Source organism: Leopardus geoffroyi, chromosome B2, assembly GCF_018350155.1.
Source record: "Leopardus geoffroyi isolate Oge1 chromosome B2, O.geoffroyi_Oge1_pat1.0, whole genome shotgun sequence".
In the NCBI taxonomy this organism is placed as follows: Eukaryota; Metazoa; Chordata; class Mammalia; order Carnivora; family Felidae; genus Leopardus; species Leopardus geoffroyi.
Window position 1 is genome coordinate 94,819,479 of NC_059332.1, and position 24,878 is coordinate 94,844,356.

The 24,878-nt window shown below is 37.4% G+C and overlaps 1 protein-coding gene across 2 annotated transcripts in view; it reads left to right on the forward strand.

Moving 5' to 3' along the window:
* The window catches only part of LIN28B (lin-28 homolog B), a 129,010-nt gene extending 109,075 nt beyond the window's left edge, over positions 1-19,935 (forward strand). For both annotated transcript variants that reach the window (XM_045499162.1, XM_045499163.1), the window contains one exon: positions 19,071-19,935. In XM_045499162.1, the coding sequence (XP_045355118.1) occupies positions 19,071-19,440 (370 nt within the window). In that variant the 3' untranslated portion in view covers positions 19,441-19,935. The remainder of the gene's footprint in view (positions 1-19,070) is intronic.
* The last annotated feature ends 4,943 nt before the right edge of the window (positions 19,936-24,878 follow it).

Sequence of the window (24,878 nt, forward strand, 5' to 3'; positions counted from 1 at the left end):
ATTCCTTACTTTGTTGCCTGATCAGTAATGCATTTCAAAAGATGTTTTAAAAATACTTTATCTAGTATTTTTAGTTGTTTTCAGTGGTATGGTCAGAGTATTTTTATATGCTACTTTGAAAGGCATATAACTCATTGATTTTGTTCTTTTGTATGACTGAATTTTTATTTTTTGTTTTTGCTAATTTTGAGTATTGGAAAATGTTTGTCAGTTTTCTTTCTATATTTGTGAATTTCCTGTTTGTGACTTTTGAGTGCTTTTCTATTGGACTCTGGTGATTTTCAAAAGAATATGACATGTACAGCTTTGGAAAGGGCTTTCTGAGGAAGTGAAACTCCTCAGAAGACCTATTTCCTAAGATATGCATGTTGGACTTTGAGGAAGTTAAGTTTGATACTGACACTGCAGTTCAGTTACATTCCTTAATTCTTTTGTATGCAATGTATGTTTTACCTGAGGCTTCTTCATACCTCCGGCTTGCTTAATCCATCAACCTATTTTAATACATCTTATTTAATCACTGTCAGACACTTTCTCCAATACCAAACTGCAAAATGCATCATCTTTTTTTTTTTTAAGTTTTTTAAAAAAATGTATTCTTGAGAGAGAGAGAGAGAGCGAGCGAGCGAGCACATGAACATGGGAGGGGCAGAGAAAGGGAGAGAAAATCCCAAGCAGGCTCCACACTGTCAGTACAGAGCCAACACAGGGCTCAAAGTCACAACTGTGAGATCATGATCTGAGACAAAATCAAGAGCTGGAAGCTCAACCAACTGAGCCACCCAGGTGCCCCGCATCTTCTTTTTTAACTAGGGCAATGCCTCTTTTCTTGCTTTCCTACTACCTCTCTGACCATTCCTTCTTAGATGCCTAACTGTTTCTTCCACCTGAACGTTATTAAATAGAAGTATTTCTGAAAACTTTGTCTGCATTCCTCTCTCACTCTTCACAGTGTGTTGGCTGACCTTCACCCCCTGGCTTTAACAACTGTCCTTTCAGTCATGCCTTTCAGATCTGTGCCTTCCAAGTTCCAGACTAGTGTCTCCAAAGATGCGCATCAGAGTATAGTTAACTTTTAGTTTTCTCCATTAACTACTTCTTTGAAAACTCCCTAAATAGTGATTACTCACACTTAGCCAGAAAGTAAAAAAGACCTTTCAGAAGATGACTAGATAAAGGGAAATTGAGTTGATTTTGGTGATTTTTGCCCAGTAGATGTGGCTTCTGCCATAGGGTTATGTGATAGCTCAGTGAGTGCCTGTTACTCTGTAATATTGCCTAGAGTCCATGACAATAATATTCAGTACAAAAAATATGTTACATGAGAATTCATGCTTTTATTTCTAATCACAAAACACCTCTCTCACTTTAATGATACTGGCCTTTTGGTACTAAATACTCTACTTTTCACCCTTGGGCTCCAACAGTTTCCCTTTTCACTGCTTTTATTCTTCTATTACACATTTTTTTTTTTTTTTAAATTTTTTTTTTTTTCAACGTTTATTTATTTTTGGGACAGAGAGAGACAGAGCATGAACGGGGAGGGTCAGAGAGAGAGAGGGAGACACAGAATCGGAAACAGGCTCCAGGCTCTGAGCCATCAGCCCAGAGCCCGATGCGGGGCTCGAACTCACGGACCGCGAGATCGTGACCTGGCTGAAGTCGGACGCTTAACCGACTGCGCCACCCAGGCGCCCCAATTCTTCTATTACACATTTAAAAAAAATAATAATACAGCGTGGGGCACCTGGGTGGCTCAGTCAGTTGAGCATCTGACTCTTGATTTCGGCTCGGGTCATGATCACAGAGCCGTGGGTTTGAGCCCTGTGTCGGTCTCTGCCCTGAATGTGGAGCCTGCTTAAGATTCTTTCTCCCTCTCTCTCTCTGCCCCTTTCCCCTGCTGGCACACCCTCTCTCTAAAAATAATAATTAAAAAAATTATACAGGGTGACTGATTTTATAAATTTTTTTTTCATTTATATTAATTGAGGTAACACTAATATGGTTATCACTGGTTGGTGATTGAGTAGGCCACGTGCACTGATGGATATACCTGAGGTATCAGCATGACCAGTGTTTGTTGTGGCATAAAGACGGAGACCTGGGGCCTATCTCCAAATGGATAAGAAGTTGAGGACACTGTTCATAGGGCTTAAGAGAGTAAGCTTTATGTTTCCATTTTACTTTTAAAGGACAAAAAGACAGTGAAGATTTTGTTTATTTTTATTTGTTTATTTATTTATTTTGAGAGAGTATGCATGAGCGCGTGTGAGCAGGGAAGGGGCTGAGCGAGAGGGAGAGAAAGGATCCCAAGCAGGCTCCGTGCTGTCGGGGCAGAGCCTGATGTGGGCGCTCCATCCCATCAACCGTGAGAACATGACCTGAGCTGAAATCAAGAGTTGACCACTAAACTGACTGAGCCACCCAGGCACTCCAAGACATTGAAGATTTTAATAATTTCCCTTAAAAAATGTTTGTTTATTTATTTATTTTTGAGAAAGAGCATTCGTGCACACACCCCGGCGAGGGGCAGAGAGGGGGCGACAGAGAATCCTAAGCAGGCTTCAGGCAGTCAGCACAGAGCCTGATGTGGGGCTCGAACCCACAAACCATGAGATCATGACCTGAGCCGAAGTCTGATGCTTAACTGACTGAGCCGACTGAGCTACCTTTTCCCTTTTTTGAACCAGTGAAATAATGTAATAGTAATCACTATAAATGCAGTGATGAATGATCGAACTTATAGGAAAATCCATCAATATTGGAAGAGACCAGAAAGTAGGGTCGAAATGGCCTTGAAGAGATGAGTTGAGTTTTAGATTACAGGAAGACAACAAGTGGGAATAATTTGTGGGTGATCAGCATTCAGAAAATAATTTGTTAAGAGAAATGGATCAGATTTTCAAAGGGGAGAGGGTAGACAAGCTTGGTGAATCCAGGAAGTTACTGAGAATAAGATAGGAAAATAATGTCAAAAAACTAGGGGGTAAAACAACAAAATAGAGTATCCTGAAAGCCAGATGAAAGAATAGTTTATAGAATACAGGAATAGTGAGCAAATTCTCCATACATGAAACTGTATGATACACAGATTAACATATTTATATAATTTTCTTTTTTTATAAAGTTTTCTGATAAGAGATTATTAAAACAAAGTTATTCTGAGATATGATTTTTAAGGACTCCAAAATATAATGCAGAAAAACACTGAACATTTTTAAGTGACCTACATACAGAAAACGTGTGGCATCTGCAACAAAGTAAATGAATTTACGAGTATTTCATCAAAATGCAAGAGTAGGAGATGGTAAAGAAAATCCCAGCGAAACAAGGAGTGTTAAATATAACTTAATTATAGAGATTGTATAAATATGCAAAATACCATTACTAGGCTGTTTACTTTATTCTCTTTACCGTTTTGGAAAGCAGAAAGTACTTTAAGCTTTTCCTGTTACTTATTTTTGCTCTTCCTCCTCCGCCCCCTAATTCATGAGAACTTCAGCTCTTTTACCATTAATTATCTTACCATGAGTGGGGTGGAAGTGCTTTGGATATAGAATATCCAAGATTAGGGAAAGAGATTGTACCTACTATTTATATACAGCTTTGTAGTTTGCAGAGTATCTTAAAATATTTATCTCATTCAAGACCAGAGGCAATCACATGAAGTAAGTGGGAATTATTATCATCTTTAAAAAGGATTCCTGGATGATGAAACTTATTTACGGATGAGGAAACTCAGAGAGATTAAGTGATTTATCATGGATCACTGCAGTTGTAGGCTGAAATCTTGGGCTCTCCATTATTAGGTTTGCGGTCATGAGCAATGTATGTATCAACTTCAAAACTCAATTTTTTCACCTATAAGATGACAGGGTTTTAAAATGGTAAATTATAAAATATATTTAATATTCTCAATAATCTTGGTTTCCATTTTATTTTCCAAGTTACCCAACTTGCTTTCCTAAACGTATCTTCTAGTTACCCACTTCTGTCTTCTTACTCATGCCACATACATTCTGGCGTGTTTTTCTTTCATCTGTATAAACCTTACTCATTTTCAATAAATTTTACCTAGCTTGTTTAGCCAGGCCAACTTCTTTATGAAACCATTCCTATTCTCAAAGACTGTGATTATATCTTCTCTTGAAAAGACATAACACTTTCTCTTACACCATTTATCAAATTCTACATGTTATTAGACATCAGCACACCAGGAAGAATAGTCATTACCATTTACCATCTGAGTCCAAGAAGCCCTTTTAAAAACACATTTTGAAGTCATTTTACAAATAATTTACAGATACAAAAGTAAAGGGATGTTGTGAAAAACAGCAGTATTAAAAATTACAGGAAAACCCTTTATTTCATATTTTTTTTGGTGTGAAGATATACGTATCCAAAATAGGCAATTTCCTTTTAATACAAGTAATTGCTAATGGATAAGCCTGGAACACACTCATCTTATAAATATTGATTCAGACTTCAAATGTATTTCTAAGAGATTCCAGCTTTATATTACCTCTGGTTCTTGCACTTATATCCTCAAAATGCAATGCTTTGAAAACTTTCCTGGCTCCTAGTTTTGTTGAAGAGAGGATGGTCGTTTTTTTCAGACTGTAATAGCAAAACATCTTCATTTTAGATATTGATTAGAATGATCAATCTTTTTTCATTTCTATGCTATTTATCTCCTTTCAGTCAGTGCCTTCAGCATTTGCCCACTTATGAACCATAGCAAGTAAATTTCCTAGTACAGACTTGATAAGAGGTGAAAGAATACTTTTAACAGAAATTTCTGGTCAAAAAAATTTTGCAGGATGACGCCCTCCTCCCTGTAGAATGACTAACTGAACAACAAATTTTATTGTTGTCCATGGAAATATACTGTTCACTCAGCTCTTCTTCAATTTGAGAAAATATACGTAGGGTATTAGCTTGTATAATAGCTCATAATCTGAGATTTAGTTTATATAGTTAATTTCACCTTCATTATTCATCTGGAGTACTGCTGTCTGGTTTTTGGGTTTTTTTTTTTTTTTTTTTTTTGTATTTGTGTTCTTACTCGTCTAACAGTTGTAAAACATCTTTTGTCATTTTCTTCTCTTTGCTATTATGGACAGAAGATGAAAAATTCTGAATTCTCAATGGTGTTCAGTGAAAGGTTAAAAAGAAAAAGACTACAAAAATTCTGTCTTCTGAGTTTGGGCAATGCGGTAAGAAAGCTGAAAGATGATGAAATACTGATGATTTATTTCAATATTTTATCATCCTTCTGGATGTATTATATACATTATTTAAAGAATTTTTTCAGTGAAAGCCTTACATTCAAAATGGTTATTTCCCAGTTATCAGATAATTGTTAAGTTGCATAATTAATAGAATATTATGGAGGCAGTGCAGAATCAGTTAAACTGATTAAGTTCTGTGCAAACAGTTTTGAGGCAGTGAAGTGATGATATATATAATCTTGATTCCAGATGAACATGTCGCTTAATTGATACTAGGTTTATGAAATTAGAGAAGATTGGGGCTATTGAGTCTGGATTTCAGAAGTCCTCTGTCCCCCCCTTTTTTTCCCCCCATTATCTGAGTTCCTTCTGGTCTCAGTTGCCTCTCCTCCCAGCTTGGACCAGCTCATTTCAATGATGTTTTTACGAGCAAACTAAGTTACCCCATCCTCCTTCTATCTTTTACCAGCATCCACCTTACCAATAGCAACTCTAGATAAATTTGGGTCTCTTCAGACTCCCATTTGCCTGCTCACTACCGGGCTGGTGAATATTCCTTGGTGAAAGTTATAAAACCAGGCTGAGTTGCTCATTATAGGGTAGAGAGATTTCAAGATCTTTGTTCAAATTGGGAGAGAATCAAGAGAATTCAAATACTAACATCATCTTGCAAGGGAGATAGAAAGTTAGTTAGTATTGGAGCTAAGAAGAAGAGCAAAAGATTCCTGACCTTTGTTTCAGTGTTTTCCACCATAGTGAGTTGAAAAGTCAGCAAGCTGAGGGGGAAATTATATAAAATATAAGATAAGAGAAAAAGCATTAAGGTGGCATGAAGGCCTGTATGGGAAATATTTTTTCTCCCCACCTGCCAGCTTTACTGTGGTCTAATTAACAGATAAAATTATAAAATATTTACAGTACATCATGATGATTTGATATACGTATGCATTGTGGAAGGTTCTACCTGTTCAGTTAACTACCACATTCATCACCTCACATATTTATCTTGCTTTTTCTTTTTTTGGCAAGGACATTTAAGTCCTACTCTCTTAGGAAATTTCAGTTATACAATACAGTGTTATCAACTATAGTCACCATATTATCCATGAGGTCCTCGGACCCTATTCATCTTATAGCTGAAAGTTTGTACACTTTTACCACATTTTCCCCACTTCTCCCTGCCCCCAGCCTCAGCAACCACTTTCCTATTCTCTGTTTCTAGGAGTTTGACTTTTTTTTTTTAATTCCACATAAGTGAGATGATACAATATTTGTCTTTCTGTGTGTGTGTGTGTGTGTGTGTGTGTGTGTGTGTGTGTGTATACACACACACCACATTTTGTTTATCCATCCACCAGTGAACGTTTAGTTCATTCCTATGTCTTGGCTATTGTGAATAATCTTCAGTGAACATGGGGGTGCAGATGTCTCTTTGAGATAGTGATTTCATTTCCATTGGGTATATACCCAGAAGTGGAATTACTGGATCATACGGTAGTTCTGTTTTTATTTTTTTGAGGAATCTCCATGCCGTGTTCCACAGTGGCTGCACCAGTTTACATCCCCGCCCCCCAGCAGTGCACAAGGATTTCCTTTCCTCCACATTCTTGCTAATACTTGCTTTATCCTTTATCTTTTTGGTACAGCCATTCTAACAGGTGTGAGGTGATAACTCATTGTTGTTTTGATTTGGATTTCCCTGATAATTAGCAATGTGGAGCACCTTTTCAGGTACCTGTTTCCCATTTATATGTATTCTTTGGGAAAATTTAAATTTTTTTTTTTTAATTTTTTTTTTCAACGTTTATTTATTTTTGGGACAGAGAGAGACAGAGCATGAATGGGGGAGGGGCAGAGAGAGAGGGAGACACAGAATCGGAAACAGGCTCCAGGCTCTGAGCCATCAGCCCAGAGCCCGACGCGGGGTTCGAACTCACAGACCGCGAGATCGTGACCTGGCTGAAGTCGGACGCTTAACCGACTGCGCCACCCAGGCGCCCCGAAAATTTAAATTTTTGTATTACTTTAAGCTTCTTTTTAGCGAAGTTGAAATTCCCGGAATTATGAAAGAGCAAAATGCTTCAAGGTATAGGAAAAATAAGATCACTGAAAATAAACACAACAACTAATATTGGACTCAGTAACCCTGAGGACTAAAGTTAGTTGTGCATTTATTTTCTCTTTTTTCTAGGTCTTAGGTGCTTAATGAATAAAGTCAAAATGATGTCGTAATGATCTTTGCATCTCAACCAGTGGCTTCTGTGGTTGTATGTTTACTGTATAAGAATTAAAGGATAATTTTCAAAAATGGTAATATCACGACTCTGATACAGATATGAAATGAACAAGGGTTAAAGATTTTGTTTAATACAATTAAATGAGGAAAGCAGGCAATTGTAATAACCTCTTCAAAGGAGAATCTAAAGAACAGAACAGCGATGTGAGGCTCAAGCTCACCCTTTGCTCGGGACTCGAGATCATGACCTGAGAGATCATGACCTGAGCCAAAGTCAGATGCTTAACCCAATGAGCCACCCAGGCACCCCGACAGCCATTTCTTTTATAACCATGGCTATGTGTTCACAGGGTCACAGACTTTAAATGTTCCATAGGGAAACAAGATTCCTTAAGGGATCAGTGACCAGAGAAAAGATCTTATAGATGCCCTAACAGCTTGACCATCAAGCTTTAGTCATGTAAACCGCTGGGTAACATGAAGAATGCTGCAACCAGTAAGGAGGAAAAAAGAAGTCGCCATGAGGCCAAGGATACCTTACATGGCTTTACATTAAGTTTTAATTTTCAGGATGAGACTTCTACAGAGAGGATGTAATATCACCATTTTTAGAGGTTATCTAAACAGTAGCAATTTTCCTTATTCAGTTTTCACCTACCTACCTACATGGTGAACACTTGAAGAACTGCTGGTTCTTTGCAAAAGGAAATAAAAGGTAGATAGTCACAGGAAAACCAATTGGGCTGGAGGGGAAGTGGACAGAGAGCATCTACTTCGCATCTGTACCTCATCATTTTCCTCAGCAGTAGCTGGTGCTGGAACAGGAGATCAAACTTATTGATCATTAGAAGCCTTTCATTGGTGATTTCAGCAGAATAGTTTTAACTCTTGATTCCCAAGTAGTTATAGAGATGGACATGGTTTAGCACAGTCTACTTTTGCCTCCTGCACATGAATTAATCTTGAGGATACATTTCGGTCAGATCACACCAAGCAACGTGCTCTAGAACAACAGGCCCTCTATAAATACGTTTAATGCTACCCATATAAACATTGTCAAAATGGGAAGTTTACATGTAGTTCTTACTAATTCAGTAATATAGCAGTAACTCATTGTTAATGTTAATTTATTAACACAACAATTGGAAAGTGTTTAAACTCTCTTATCTTCCTAGAAACTCAAATACATAGATACTTGCACCAAAACAAACAAACAAACAAACAAATAAACATCGATACTTGCACCAAAGGTAACTCAGTCTCAGAAACTTCAAAGCTTTCAATAACCCATTTGGCTACATAATAAAAACTCACTTGACTAAAACTAAGCATTTTCTAATCTAGCCCTCTTATTGCCTCCAGCTTGCAAACCCCCAGCATAAATCTGAAACTGTTATCTAACCTTGTCCTGTGTAGTTCATCACTCATGTCACTGAAATTGATTCTTGACCTCTGTACATCTCTCTTTCCTTTGAAATTTCTCATGCTGTCTCTTCCTTCTATATTTTAACAGAGAGAACTTTGACAAAACATGAGCTAGTCACTTTTATTTTGTAGTCTTTGTTTATATACCTTAAGGTATTTTTATTGTGTATTTGAATTCTTTTGTGTATTGTTTTGATGTTTACATCCATTTCTCTAGATAACAAATTACTGCTTCCCATATCAAGTAATCATGATGAAACTACTCTTAGAATTGCTTGTGCTTCTGGCAACATGTTTAATAGTAAAAAAAAAAAAAAAATTCAACATACACATAAAGAGAAAGGTATCACTTCAGAATGACTTGTAAAATAACATCAGCATAAAAATAAGGCTGGTTTACAGAGCCAAAGAAAGAAATCATGCTATGTGCAAGAAAAAAACATTTATAAAAGTTGACACAAAAACAGTAGTGGAATCGTATTCGTCCAGGCCGAACCCATGCTTATTTACAGCAGCTGTCACACCTCTGATGCTAGTGATGTGAAATGGTCTAGTGAAAAGCAAGCAGCCCTGGGGTTTTAACTTTTCAGGAAGACTGCTTTAATAGATAAATGAACCAGCATTTTCAGATTGCATATTATAACCTGATTCTCCCATCTAAGCAGACACCCAATTTTGACCATTTCTGGTTAAATATTGAATGTCTTTCTTTTCCTTTATATATGATACCAGCAGTAACCTAAACATACTCCATACCTAAAGGTTACTGTGATCAAATATGGTAGATAAACTGACCTTGGTTCTAACAAGGATGAATTTAATCTGCCGTTTGGAGAGTTAGCAACGCTGCCACTATAGAACTGCTTGTGGCATGTGCACGTGTGTGAGTGTGTGAGTGTGTGTGTGAGAGAGCGAGAGAGAGAAAGATTGTGAGAGACAGAGAGAGAGAGAGGTCCTGAGCAGGACACTTTCCTTACTTGGGTTGGATCATAAAAGCAGTGTTGGCAGAATGTCCACTGCATGTGAGGATTGGGTCCTATTTCATAACAGACGCTTTTACTCCCAAGAAATTGGAAAGCATTAAGTTCTCTGTGTTTAAGTACATCTTTCTCCTTGTTTTTTCAACTTTTCCATTAGCCAGAACAGATTACCTGTCTGGAATGTTGTTTGTTACCCACAAGAGAGATAGCGTTTGTATTTCAAATACAGATTTAACATATGACCTGGAATTCATTATTATGCTCCTTCTCAAGCTATGGTACAAAGTAGCAGACTCTGAACAAATGATTATTGTTCTGTGGGATTGCCACAAAATCTACCAAGTACTTCTGCACATAATGGAATGAAATACCAAAGTGTCTGGCTTATAATTATACCTGATTGAAGTGCCCTTACATGAAAAAGGCTTCCTTTGTGCCTATTTCTCCTATGATTTCCTTCCCCTTCCATGTCCTTCTCTCTCTTAAAACTGCTACGTGTTCTGTCCCTACTTTGCTTGACATTCATCACATACCTGCCCCCCACATTTTCCATCTTGTCATTTTCATAAGATGATGAAAGGTTGGCAAATAGAGCTATTACTGTATTTTAGCTGGTTTTCAAGGTACTTTGGTGCATTTTTGGCAGGCATTATGATATAGACAACAGACCATGGCATTAATCAGAGTGAGTGTCCCAAAACTAACAAACATGGCAGCCAGTCTGAAAAGCAGTCGGAAGACATCAAACAGCATAAAATATGTAAATATATAAATCTTACCATTCAGCTATTTACATACACTTCACTACTATCTAGTACAGTGTTGTGCTGCTTTTTTTTCTATGTTGGAAGTGATTTCCTCCCAAATGATGAAGGTAAGTTTTTATTTTCTTCTTGTTTCCAGTGTTAGTCTTTGAGACTAAAGATCATCCAATTTTCATTACTGTTGATGAAATTTTCTTTAATAAAACATTGTCATAATCTTATCCCTAGTTCTCTGAGATATAATTGAAATTTTTTAAAAATTTGTTGCCCTGGGAAATTTGTCTCCTTTTCATTCTGGAAACTTATATTCTTTGGTCTGGATTTCCTTTTTAATATTATTTTTCTGATATTTTTCTCCTGCACATAACAGATAGTCTTAAGTGCTTTCTTTGTTTTTCATTTCAATTTATGAAAATGATTACATAGGTATCACAAACAGTTGAACTCACTAAATAGGCAAGGTATCTAGATAACTTCCCATCATAGAACCAGGTGATAAAAGAGGATAGAACAGTAGTTGGTAAGTAAAAACTGCCCTCTAAACTCAGTGCAAACCCCAGATCAGTTTAGTTAAATGTTCTGGAAACTGAGGTTCCGAGGATGCCTAGAGTATTTATTTCTACTGCCAGCGGTTTTTTTATTTTAGTTTATTTTTTGTAGTAATCTGTACACCCAACGTGGGCTCAAACTCAACCCTGAGATCAGGAGACCTGCTCTTCCAACTGAGCCAGCCTGGCACCCCTCCACTGGCAGAAGTTTTAGAGTTTTGAATTCCCATTAGTTCTGTGCCACAGCAGACGCACTCTTACTCTCACTAGAAGCAGGCAACATAGAGCCATCCAGACACCTGCCATTTACTGTGCACCAGAAAGAACTGAATGGCAATTACACTGACTAAATTTTGCTTTTTAAAAATAATACTGAAAACCGACCCTTAGGGTGGTGTAAGTAGCCAGTTTTCTTTCAGCTGTCTATCACCTGAGAAGATTTCAAAAAGTACCAAGGCCAGGGCCTCCACCCTCAGATATTATAATTTAATTGGTCTGGAGTAGTGCCTGGGCATAGATATTTTTTAAAAGCTTCTGAGATGGTTCTAGGACTGCTGGTATACAAGTTCACTGTTGGATGATGAGCACTAATAATGAAGGTCAAATTACAAAATGGAGATGGAAGTTTATAATTGCTCTTTTTCTAATTACACAAATAATATATAAATTCTTTATTATTGTTTAAAAAAGAAACTGTATGGGGCACCTGGGTGGCTTGGTTGGTTAAGCGTCTGACTTTGGCTCAGGTCATGATCTCACGGTCCGTGAGTTCTAGCCCCGCGTCGGGCTCTGTGCTGACAGCTCAGAGCCTGGAGCCTGCTTCAGATTCTGTGTCTCCCTCTCTCTCTGCCCCTCCCCTGTTCATGCTCTGTCTCTCTCTGTCTCAAAAATAAATAAACGTTTAAAAAAAATTAAAAAAAGAAAGGAAACTGTATGAAAATTAATATAGAAATGAAAGTCCCCCTTCACATTACCTGTCTTCTCCTCAGATGTAACCCCTGTTAATTTATGGTTTATCCTTCTAGTAGTTTTTCCATGCATTTAAAAAAATGCATACAATTACTTATAACCATGTACAGTGTTTTTGAAGCATAAGTAGTATTATACTATATTTGTGTGTTATCTTGCGGTGCTATTTTTACTTAATTTATCTTGAGATATTTCCATGTGAATACATACAGATCTACCTCAGTTAAAAATAATATTGTTTTACTTCATTTCTTTTAATAACTGTGGTGTTTCTCAGTGTATGTGGCTTCTAATTTCTTTTTATTTTCACATATTTACAGCTCAGTGGTAGAGAGCATTGACCATAGCAGACTACCTGGTTTTGACTTATAAGCATTTATTATTATTGTTAGTATTCTTATCATTTAATTTTTCTATTTTTTACCTATATGGGCAGCACTATATTAGAATACATTTCTTTTTCTGCAATGTTTATTTATTTTTGAGACAGCACAAGTGGGGGAGGGGCCAAGAAAGGAGGACAGAGTATCCAAAGCAGGCTGTGCACTGGCAGGCTGACAGCAGCAAACCCAATGTGGGACTCGAACTCACGAACTGCAAGATCATGACCTGAGCCGAAGTTGGACACTCAACAGACTGAGCCCCCCAGATGACCCTACAGTATATTTCCAATATAGTAAAATATTTCTGTGAGCAAATTTTTAAAGAGTTAGCACTGTTGGGTGAGAGGGTATGTGCATTAACATTTGAAATGTACTGTCAGTCAAATTGCTCTACAAAAGAGGCCCTCTCAATTTACATTCACTGCAACCAATAGAATCTCATTCCAGTATTTATTTCAAGGCCTAAACAAATCATTCACGTTGTAATATGACTTCATGGGATAACTAAAATGTCAGGGTCTTTATTTTGACTGGAATTTTAGTGAGTTGGTTTGATAGCTCTGATTATAACAGGTCATCCTGAAGTTCTGACTTCACAGCCTTAAACCTATGGTTAAAGAAAATGGAAAAATTATTTATTAATGTGTTAGATAAAACTTTTCAACCTATGCAGTACAAGAGGCATAGAAATAAAACTGGGCATTGGCATTGAAGAGTCTGGACTGGATTAGTTCCAATCTTCATTGTATAGATGGGACCATTCAAAGAAGGATGTTCATATCCCCCCCCCCCCCCAATCATAGAGATAGAGCAGTAACCTAAATCTCAAGAAATAATCTACTTCAAATCTGTGTGTGTGTGTGTGTGTGTGTGTGTGCGCGTGCGCGCGCACACACACACATCTATACGATGTAGATGTTGTAGTACCTCATAGGGTTTGGGGGAGGATTGAATTATATAATACATTTGAAACCTGTTGCACAGTGTCTCGGGAACATAGTAAGATTTTAGTGAATTGAACCTCATTCTTATTTCTATTGTTATTTTAATTCTGTTAACAGTATGTTCAATCCTACTCTGTATAGATCATTTTATTTTTAGCACGAGTTAGAGGTACCTGGGTGGCTCAGTCGGTTAAGTGCCAGACTTCAGCTCAGATCATGATCTCACAGTTTGTGAGTTCGGGCTCCGCATCCGGCTCTGTGCTGACAGCTCGGAGCCTGAAGCCTGCTTCGGATTCTGTGTGTGTGTGTCTCTCTCTCTGCCCCTCCCTTACTTACACTCTGTCTCTCTTTCTCAAAAATAAATAAACATTTAAAAAATTTTTAAAAAACAAATGCTTATTTTTAGCATGAATTAAGGTAATTTAGGGGGATACTGGCTTCTGTATTTCAGAAGATACAAATAATTTTTTTTTTCTGGTGTTCAATATGTATTTGTTCCAGAAGAATCTTTTTAAAAATCACAAATCACCACTAACCACTACTTTTTATAATCTCAATGTTTTTACCCACTGTACTTAAGAAAAATATATAAAAATTAACCTTACTAAAATGTTTTACTGCTTAATTGGCTTATAGTCTTAACAGTCTAGATATAAGAATGAAATACAAAGAAACAGATTCATGTAAAGAACAGATGCTTTAATAGAGGTCAGAAAATGTGTGCTCTATAGAAAGGCCTTTCTGACTCTGTGATTCATCAAAGTTTTCTAACTCTCCTCTTGGTATGTTGGGGCAGATCCTGTGAAGTGATTAAACTATACCCAGTATAAGTTAAGAACGTGTGGACGCCTGTATCAAAACAAATTGGGCCTTCTGGAAGAAATCTGTGTCTCTTACCCTCAGGAGATACAGGGTGGGCAGATTGCTTCCAACAAAACTACATGCCTTTTCTTTAGCTCTCTTGAGTTCTTTGATGGCATTTCTCCTATCCACCTCCCTCCTACTGTCAGACTGGTATTGAGTAATCCCAGGTGTTTGGGTTGGTCAGCACACAGTTGGATTAGGTATCAAGTATTCAGTCGTATTAATAGAGAAAACTGTAGACTTGAATGTCATTGGTATCATTTTCGGATTTTAGTTGGACTGTATCAGGATAAACAGTGACAAGCAATCTCTTCAAAGAGTCAGTTATCCTTTCTGCAAGTTAGTTTCTGGAATTCTTTCTAATCTGTGACTTCTCTGGTCTCCCATTTGGAAATTGTATTGATCGTTTTCCGCATAATTCTTTTCCAGGGATTTGTATGTCCTCTTTTCTGCGTTCACCCCTTCTTCCTGCCCTATACCTTGCACTTTTTTTTCCACTCTGTTCTCTCTCCTTGATACCACTGTACTTACTGTTTTTCAGTATTTGTTTCTGAGAAGCTTACAGATCACTGTATCCTTATCTTTATTGCCCCTTCCAACCCCCCAAAATGTAGATTTATTTTTCCATATAAATTCTGTTAGTTAGTTAGTTAGTTAGTTAGTTAGTTAGTTAGTTAGTTTATTTAGGAGGAGAGAGCAGGGAAGGGGCAGAGAGAGAGGGAGAGCGAGAATCCCAAGCAGGCTTTGCACTGTCAGCACAGAGCCTGATGTGGGTCTTGATCTCAAACCCTGAGATCATGACCTGCACCAGAATCAAGAGTCAGACACTTAACCGACTGAACCACCCAGGCACCCCTCCATATAAAGTCTTATTAAATTAGCGTTTTGAAATACTTAGAAGTGCCTAAGTTATATTTTTCAAATTACACTTTTAGGCAAAGCTGGCTCTCTGTGTGTGGTGTCACCCCTCTGCCCAACTTTTTATCACTTTTGGGATCCAGGGGGAACATACGATTGGTGAATTATTTCATCTAAGTCATTGAGGTATCATTTAAAAATTAATGTCTATATTCTAATCTAGTTTTCAGTCGGGTTCAGTTCTATAACCATTGTTAACCATTATCATTTGAAAATATAATCAAGTTATTCTGTGGTTAGATCCCAAAAATGAGAATTTTTCTAAGGGTCATAGCAGATCTAAATTCTGATTTCAGGGGCGCCTGGGTGGCTCAGTTGGTTAAATGTCTGACTTCAGCTCAGGTCATGATCTTGCGGTTCACGAGTTCAAGCCCCACATCGGGCTCTGTGCTGACGGCTCAGAGCCTGGAGCCTGCTTCAGATTCTGTGTCTTCCTCTCTCTCTGCCCCTTCCCCGCTTATACTCTCTCAAAAATAAGCAAAACATTTAAAATTTTTTTTTCAACGTTTTTTTATTTATTTTTGGGACAGAGAGAGACAGAGCATGAACGGGGGAGGGGCAGAGAGAGAGGGAGACACAGAATCGGAAACAGGCTCCAGGCTCTGAGCCATCAGCCCAGAGCCCGACGCGGGGCTCGAACTCACGGACCGCGAGATCGTGACCTGGCTGAAGTCGGACGCTTAACCGACTGCGCCACCCAGGCGCCCCTAAAACATTTTAAAAAAATAAATCAATTCTGATTTCCGAGTTCTAATTTTTATTTTGAAATCCTCAATACTTTGCATATGTTTCGATTAACTTATTAACTAATGTAGTTTTTTGAGCTTAATTTATTAAGATCCACCTAATTACTTATTCCATAATGTAATAAAATATTTGTAAAGCCCTAAAGGATTTCCTTTTATTTATTTTGCCATTGTAGGTGCTTCTATCCTGCTATGTCTATTGTTGGCATTCTCGTTTCATTTAAAAATTTTAATCTTATTTTGATAGTCTTTTAAAAAATTGGCTTCAATTTGATTGTTATTTTCCATCTTAAAAAGCATCTTAAGTAAGAGGTAATATTTGTAGAATGTGCTAGCTCAGTAGAATTAAAGTATTTATAATTTTATAAGAACTTGATAAAGTTTTAAGGCTAATCTGAACATTTTTATTTTACTTTATGTTCAATATGTGAGAAAATGCCCAATGTGCCATTGGTTCATAGTTTTATAAAATACTTAACCATGAATGATTTTACTTTTTATGGTTGGCTATCAGAATGTATAATGAAGTGTGATTATAGTTTTCTTCATATATAGTCTTTTGCTTGTGGATCTAGGTCTTTATATTAAGCATGTAGCCATACAAGGGCACACATGCCATTTTCATTCTCACATCAAATGTAAAATTCATTCAAACTAACAAAAGCAAGCTGATTTGGAGAGGTGTGGACAGTGAACAAAGGACACAAGTACCATGTAGAGCTTGTGTGGAGAGTGTGGTGTGGTATCATTTGTGTGCTAAAAGGTAGCTGAACATTTCCATTTTGGTGTCAGTCCCTAGGGAAGGACGGGGTTTCATAATGGGGTGTGATCTGCCCTCTTAGTAAGAGTGATTGACATTGAATGATTAAATAGAAGAGGAGAATAAATACCACTCCTCCCCTTTTAAGACTAAGCACATATACACTGAATGCAAATCTTTTCAGTGTAGAAGACAGTCTGGCCTAATGATAGCACATACTGAAAAGCTAGGAGAGTGAATTAACTGAGCAGATCAAAATGCAAGGAAACCCAAATTATATAGTATCCTTAAAAATAACTTCTAAAACCTGAAGGTAATGGTAAATACACATACAGAATATGATGGAAGACCCCATTTGTAAAAGTGGAATCCTGACATTAGCTCTTGGTAAATGCATGGGCAGAATGGTTCCCTGCATTGGATAACACAGTGCATACCACAGTGACTGATGAAATTGATGTGTCCGCAGGAAAGCATGTTCTATTACTGAAGGCTTTAACCTATTTTCTCCTCTTCTGCAATGAGTTCCTGAGTGGATGTTATTCTCAAGGAAGTGCATTTAATTCAAAAGAAGATATTTAATAGAAGGGCAGATTTAATTTAATTTAAGAATTCACTTATCCGTAGAAAAGAGAACTCTGTGGGAAAACATTATTATAAGTGATATGGTTATATATTTCAAAGATACCATTTTTAGTGTGTTATTTGGGGGACCTGAACTTCAGTCATTCATTAGTAATATTATTATTATTCTTTAATTTTTCCATTATCTCTTAGAGCACATGGCTAAAACAATTTGCATCTGGATCATAATATTTGTTTTATTAATTTATTATATTAAGGTGTATAATTGCACAAGAAATAATCAGAAAAAGTGGTTTCTTGGTTCTTCCCTTAAATTTTTGAAAATATGATGCACTCCTTTTCCTTGGGATAAATACTTGTTAATTATTGCAAAGAATAAAAGCCCATCTTGTGAATCCATTATTCTAAAATCTGAAAGGTAATATTGGTAACTGAAGAAACAGGCCATAGTTATCCTAGTATTTGCCAGGTAAAAAACTAACCAAATAAAAAACACCCTCTGTGACTTGTCTCAGAAAATAGAATACTAGTGCTCAGTAGGTTAGTAGTAGCTTAGTTTGTCTTTGAAATATATGGTAGTATAAGTTGTTAAGCTTGCTCTCCTTTTGTTCCCCCCCCACACAACGTAATCAATTATAATTATTTTATTGTCAGTATAGTCTTAAGTTGATGCTCACAGTTACCACTTATTTGCTATCTTTTTAAAAAATTTTGTGACCTATTGTTTGTGCTTCATATTAAGAATTATGGGGTCATAAATGTATTTAAAAATAAATTTAAAATAGAAAGCTCTTAAAACATTTCATTTGGAGACAAAACAAGCAAATTCTATACTCAACAAGTGGATTAAAAACCTTTATAAATGTACAATATTATGTTCTTTATATTTTTTGAATGTAAAATATTCAAAGAAAATCTGACGAAAGCTGAGCAAATATATATCTCTCAAATAATTGACTTGTTCAGCTTTTAATTTTTTTTAATGTTTATTTATTTTTGAGAGGGAGACAATCTAAGTGTTTAGAAGCTTTCTTCTATAGCTTCTTCTGATTCAGATACTTACTATATTGCTCTAATATCACTTCATAATTTGCTAGATATCACTCACTATAGACATCTGACTTCTTACATATCAGATTTCACCACATTACTTAATATGTACAAAGGAAAAAATTCTTCCAGTTCAGCTGATTTCCACAGTCAACATAATTAACACCCAAAGAAATGTTAAACTAACAAAATTTAATTTGGTCTATAATTTTCTCAATTGCTGAGTGCATTGCAGTGCATATTATTATGTTAACAGCTTTATTTTTTAATGGACTTCTTTTTAAAGCTAGCTGGTCATTTTTTGTTGACCATTGGCTGCCCTCTAGTGGACTACAACTGTTCTTTTAAAATGACCTCTCAAACCTAAAAAAAAAAAAAAGTCATTTCTGTATGGAAGTGTGACTAGTCTTTCATGTTTTAGTACTCTTGTTTTTCATTGACTATTATGTGTAGCACAATTAGCTTTATAACTCTGTTAGAGCATTTTGCCAAAGACAGTCTTGAAAGCAACTGGCATTAAAAATAGCCATTCCATACTCATTAATAAGGACATGTTAAAAGAGGCTGATCTCATTGATAGTGTATTTTGGCATTTTTAAAAATTGTACAATGTGTTTTATGACCCGTGCTCCCTGCTTCTAAGACGTTTTCCTTGTTCTTGTTGCAGATGCTACAACTGTGGCGGCCTTGATCATCATGCTAAGGAATGTAGTCTACCTCCTCAGCCAAAGAAGTGCCATTACTGTCAGAGCATCGCGCACATGGTGGCCAACTGCCCACATAAAACTGTTGCGCAGCCGCCTGCCAGTTCTCAGGGAAGACAGGAAGCAGAATCACAGCCATGCACTTCGACTTTTCCTCGAGAGCTGGGGGGAGGGCATGGCTGCGTGTCACCGCCGTTTCCTCAGGAGGCGAGGTTCGAGATAGCAGAATGGCCAGGCAGGTCATCTCAAGAAACTTCCCTGGCGAAGTCCTCTGCAGTGCCGGAAGAACCAAGCAAAAAGGGGCCTTCCGTTCAAAAAAGAAAAAAGACATAACCCTCCTTCTGAAATGTTACCGATTTCTTTCCCCAGTTGGGAAGTCTACCTCATGCAAGTACAGGGGAACAGTATTTCACAGCAGCAGCTGATTTGGGATTTTTAACTACTGTTGAGGAACTGTGAATTTTTTTAAACAGACAAATCACTCTAAGCAAATTACATTTGAGCAGGGTGTCATGTTTTATGTGACTCAGAGAATGAAATACTATGTATATCTATATGTGCATGTGTGAGAGGGAGAGAGCCTGAGTCCGTATGTGTGTGTGTGTAGGAGGATTTTCTGTAGGAATGTAGACATATATATAAAGCGGGTTCGTCTTTATATATGTGTGTATAGAGATACAAGCACACACCCTCCCTCACAGAATTGGACATCCCCAAGAATTACAAACCCATATGAAGCATTTTAGATGGTTTCAGAGATAATCCCTGGAGATTTTTCTTCAAATACCACTCCCTTTATATTACATGAAAATAAACACATGACTGTTACCTTTTGTGTGAACCAAAGGCTACTTCAGATCTCAGAGCTGCCAATCATATGGTACTAAAGGTTTTAAGTCATCAGTTCTCCCAAGTATGGGATTGCCTCTCTTTCCTGATGTCTATAGAGGGTCTCCCCTACCCCAACGCCCTTTGAAGGCAGTACCTTAACTCCATATGCCTCCGACTGCCATAAGCTCTTTTGAATCTGGGATCCATAACTCCAGAAAAGACAATGAATGTGTAATTACTGTGCCGATATTTCGATGTTTTAAATTCACGTGTTTTGACTGTAAATTAGATGCCTACTAAGAAAAATGAAGGGGGAGGGCAATGTACAAATGTAGTGACTTGATTGTTTTCCATGATGTTTTGATACCAGCTCATTATCATCTTTCACATGTCGTGAAGTTTTTAAGGGATTGTGGCAACAGCAGCTTCCCTTGACGGAGTCAGTCCGAACCATCGCGTCGAACAGGGGGGCCTCCTCGTTTACTACTGAAGACCTTGGAGGAAAACTCCAGTCGTGCGGTGTTGTTTTTTTTTTGTTTTTTGTTTTTTTTTTTTTTTTTTTTTTGGTGGCTTTTTTTATTCCCCCTAGAGAATTATCTAACTTGTCTCTAAAACCAGACAGCACAGGTAAGAATATAATCCTGGGGTTGAGAACGAAAAGTAAGTGGATGTTCACAATTGCCCACTACGGTTGCCCTACAGCAGCGTGGGGTGGCAGGCAACTAGAGTGGCGTTCCTGGGGCGGAGTGCGGAGCCTCTCCTAGGGAGAGCTGCAAGGATTTTCACACGGTGGCATTGATTTTACGGAGGTTCCCTCCATTGCTCATGCTGGAGTCACCTGCACGGCGGGTTCAGGGCGGACGTTCAGGAATGGGGATAGAGACGCTTCTCAGGTTGGTCCCCAGTTAGGTAATTAATAAACTGGCTGGGGACCAGTCCTAGTATCAGTCCCTTTAGGTTTCAGTCATTAAAAAAAAAAATGTTGGTGTCCTCCTGGTTCTATATGTTATGGCTAACTTTCTGAAACATCTCCAAGAAGGTACCAATTCATTATAATGCTTTAACATGGGCAATAAACAACGTTTTGTGTGAGCCTGTTGGTGTAAGCTCAGATAATCAAAAAAAGAGAATAGCATGAGTCCATTGAGACCTGTTCTGCTGAGCAGCTCTGCCCCCTCCCCAACCTATCCTGGCCTGGGGGGACGTAGGCATTTCCTGCTGCTTCAGCAAGCCAGCATCAGGAGAAAATGCCACAGGCTGGGTTGACGGTCCTTTATAGCTCAGCTTGAATTCCGTGACAGTGTTTGTGAGATTCTCCGTGGTTTATATGTCCGTGTGCTGTGATGCAAAGCTTACCTTTGACGATATTGAATGTGGTATATAGCTGTAGAGAAGTACTTCCTTGCCTTATGTGAGGATTGTAAGCTTATTTAAATTATGTAGACAAATCAAAGTGGCATTGCTTAATTTTTAGCAGGCATAATAAGCAGGTTAACAGGAAGAATGCAAAACATGATAAGTCACTTTGAAAATTCAAACCAAAGTTCCTTGACCTTATAGAAATAGGAAATTATGGACTTGAGAATTGGACATTCCCTGTTTACATATAAAAAGTTCAGAGCTGAGATCAAGATTTAAAAAAAAAGCATTTTATAACTGGACCTTATGGGTGCAATTTAAAGTCATTTTAAGCATCTTACCAGACTGAACTAAGAGCACATACCAAACCTATGTTATGGTTAAAAGCTGGGGTTTATTTTTTATATAAAAATATTATCACTATTACATAACATACTCAGGACAAAGAACTTTGCTCAGGGAACATACCATATAATGTTGTTGTTGTTTCTTTACAGAATGGTCTACAGTCCTGCTTACTCAAAACAAACCAAATAACTTAGACCTTTATATAAGTATTATGTACTGATGCTAGTAATAACTACCTCTGAGTTTGACATAGATCAAAATTTTCAAATATCAGATATCAGCTTTCCTATTTTTATTTCCCATGCTCTAAAGCAGAATTCCAAACTCCTTGCATATGTGAATATCACTGATGTGAGCACAGTGTCCATTCACATGGGTGAAATACTCTGTTTACAGCAAAAGGCTACCTCATAGTTGATGCATAGCACACCTTTATGCTGCTCCAGCCTTACAGTGGCTGATAATTCTCTGGTACAGAACCTTTTAATCTGTGTTATAGATATTATTCACAACTACATGTTTCTGACAAACACTTGTGAATAATGAAGCATCTCATTTAGTTATTAGCAACGTCTCCGGGCATTTCCTTGAAGTTATCATGTATTTAATTTAAAGACTTATGGGCACCCTTCCACTTAAGCAAAAATACAGAAAACACAGAAGCAATCTTGGACATAGCTGCTTTGCCCAGAGGTCGGGGTGGGAAGGGGTAGCAGGAGGAGAGGTTGGTGTATGAGTGTATTCATGCTGGGCAAAAGTGTAAAGGATGCCAATCTCCATTTCTGTGTCTGTGCTGCCCTAAGGCCAAGCTTATTTCAGCATTACTGCCCTAGGCACATAACAAACTAGCACTGGCTTGCCAAGGAGTGAACATAGAGTAAACGTGCAATGCCATTTCTAGCTACTGAGGAGAAGGGTCTGTGTGAAGCATCAGTTTACAGGAGTTACTAATAGGTTGAGCAGGAGGACTGTAATTTAGTTGCCCCTTGACCTCACCCCCATGTCAACACAATTGTAATTCCTAAGAAAGATGCACTTACCAGTCTCTTAGCCCTGGGAGCTATTCATTGCTACATGGCAGATTATAGTAGAAACCTTTTTATACTTGCATTTCTAGTCTTTACTGGAAGACTTTGGATGTATTTTTACAACGGAAAAATTTTAAAAGATTTTTACCTGCTTATAACTTGGAAGTCTGGCGTGCAATGTAGGGAAAAAGATCAAGAAACATCAAAGTATTTAACATCGTTCCATCTACAAACGTAGGATTTTTAATGCCAATATTTTGAAATATTCTGGCTCAGTTTTGTTTTGCACCAGTGTGGCCCCAAGTTACTGCTAGTTGTATTTAGTTTGTGAATAGAAGCCCATAAGTGTTAATAGACTTTGTAACATTCACTGTAAGATGAATTATACAGGACATGGGAAATCTCATTAAGTCTTAAAGTTAATTTAAATTAATTTATCTGTTTTCTCTAAGAAATGTTTATCATAAAATATATATGTGTATTTCCCCTTTGGTTATACAGTTTGGGAAAGTGTGTACAAGTGCAACTGACTTTTAATTTCCTAGATGTCCTAATGAGATTTATTTGTTTTAGAAAAGAACAACTCGTGAAGAGCGTCAAGTTCTGTCTTAACCTAGCTGTCAGCAGCCTCTTTTAAGATGTGGTGGTTGTGTGATCTGTGTCATAGATGTCCAGTTAGAGTGTGAGAGGTTGACCTATGAATCGTTTTTAAATTTTATATTTGGAACAAAGCTGCGAAGTTATGGTAAAGTACTGTACTGTGAGAAACTATTGCGCTATTTAATACATCTGTGGCTTAACACTTGTGAGTGTCACCAGCTTGAAAATGATGGTGTTGACTACCTCTTGAATTACTTAGTGTCTGTCAACCACTGGCACCCACCACCAAGCTGGCTTTAATTAGTATGTGTTGCTTTTTGGTATTAACAACTCTAACCATCCTAGAGACCAAAGTGAACACTGATTTCTGTATGTCTTTAATATGGTGTTTTACCTAGTGTTTTTAACTTATCATGTGTAGTATTTAGATTACCTCATTGTCCATTTTGGCTCATGTTGTTTACAAGTGAAAATAACAAACACTTGAACTATGTGTGTTTAAAGGACAAAAAAGGAGTAGATGTTTGGAATGGCATTTCACTCATGTAATCATCTTGATGGACTAGAATACTGTTTGCCTTTCTGCAGACCACGGACTTTATATTCTCATTTCATGCCTGATGTCTTACTCTGTCAATTATGGATATTTTAAGGTTTAAAAATTACTTGATTAAAAAATAAAACATATAACATTGGCATTTATGATGAGTTTGGGAGATTTTTCATGATTTCTATGATCATTCAATTAAAAGAATGGATAAAAGGCCAGTTAACTAGTGTTTACACCAACCTGAACATACATAGCTTTAACTTATCTTCAGATATCGGTGATTATAGAAATGGAACTTATGACAATACAGGTGGTGAATAAATTCAATCTGAATGAAGAGAGGTAGGTCCTGTCATCATAAGGAATCCTCCTGTGTTAGCGAACATGGGTGATGCAGGCTTGTGAGTCAAGATACATACTTCATGTGGTTGTGAAAAGTGGTCTAAAAAACAAAAATGCTCAAACCCTTGTAGAAACCATCTTAGAATTTTTCCTCAATAAGTTTAAAGTATTTAAAGAAGACAATCAAAGCCAGGTTATACCAGGACCAAGTATCTAAAATGTGAATGCAGATTATCAAACTATGTATATAGTATTGGCACATTATGAAAACAATTTGATAAAACTATTGTGTTCTATAAATTGACCCCGTCTGACAATTAAACTCATTTTCATTTCCGTTCTACACCTGGATGCTTCACTTTTTCTTTGTGTGTGTGGGGGGCGAGTGGGCGGGGGGTCCTACTATGACTCTTTTTTCCCCCCTATGGTAATAAAATACATAATTTACCATCTTAATCATTTTTTTTTAACATTTATTATCAAGAGACAGAGAGAGACAGAGCAGGAGCATGAGAGGGGCAGAGAGAGGGGGAGACACAGAATCCGAAGCAGGCTCCAGACTCTGAGCTGTCAGCACAGAGCCCGATGCGGGGTTTGAACCCACAAACCATGAGATCATTGCCCAGAGCCAAAGTCAGATGCTAAACCGACTGAGCCACCCAGGCGCCCCCCATCTTAACCATTTTTAAATATCCAGTTCAGCAGTGTTATTT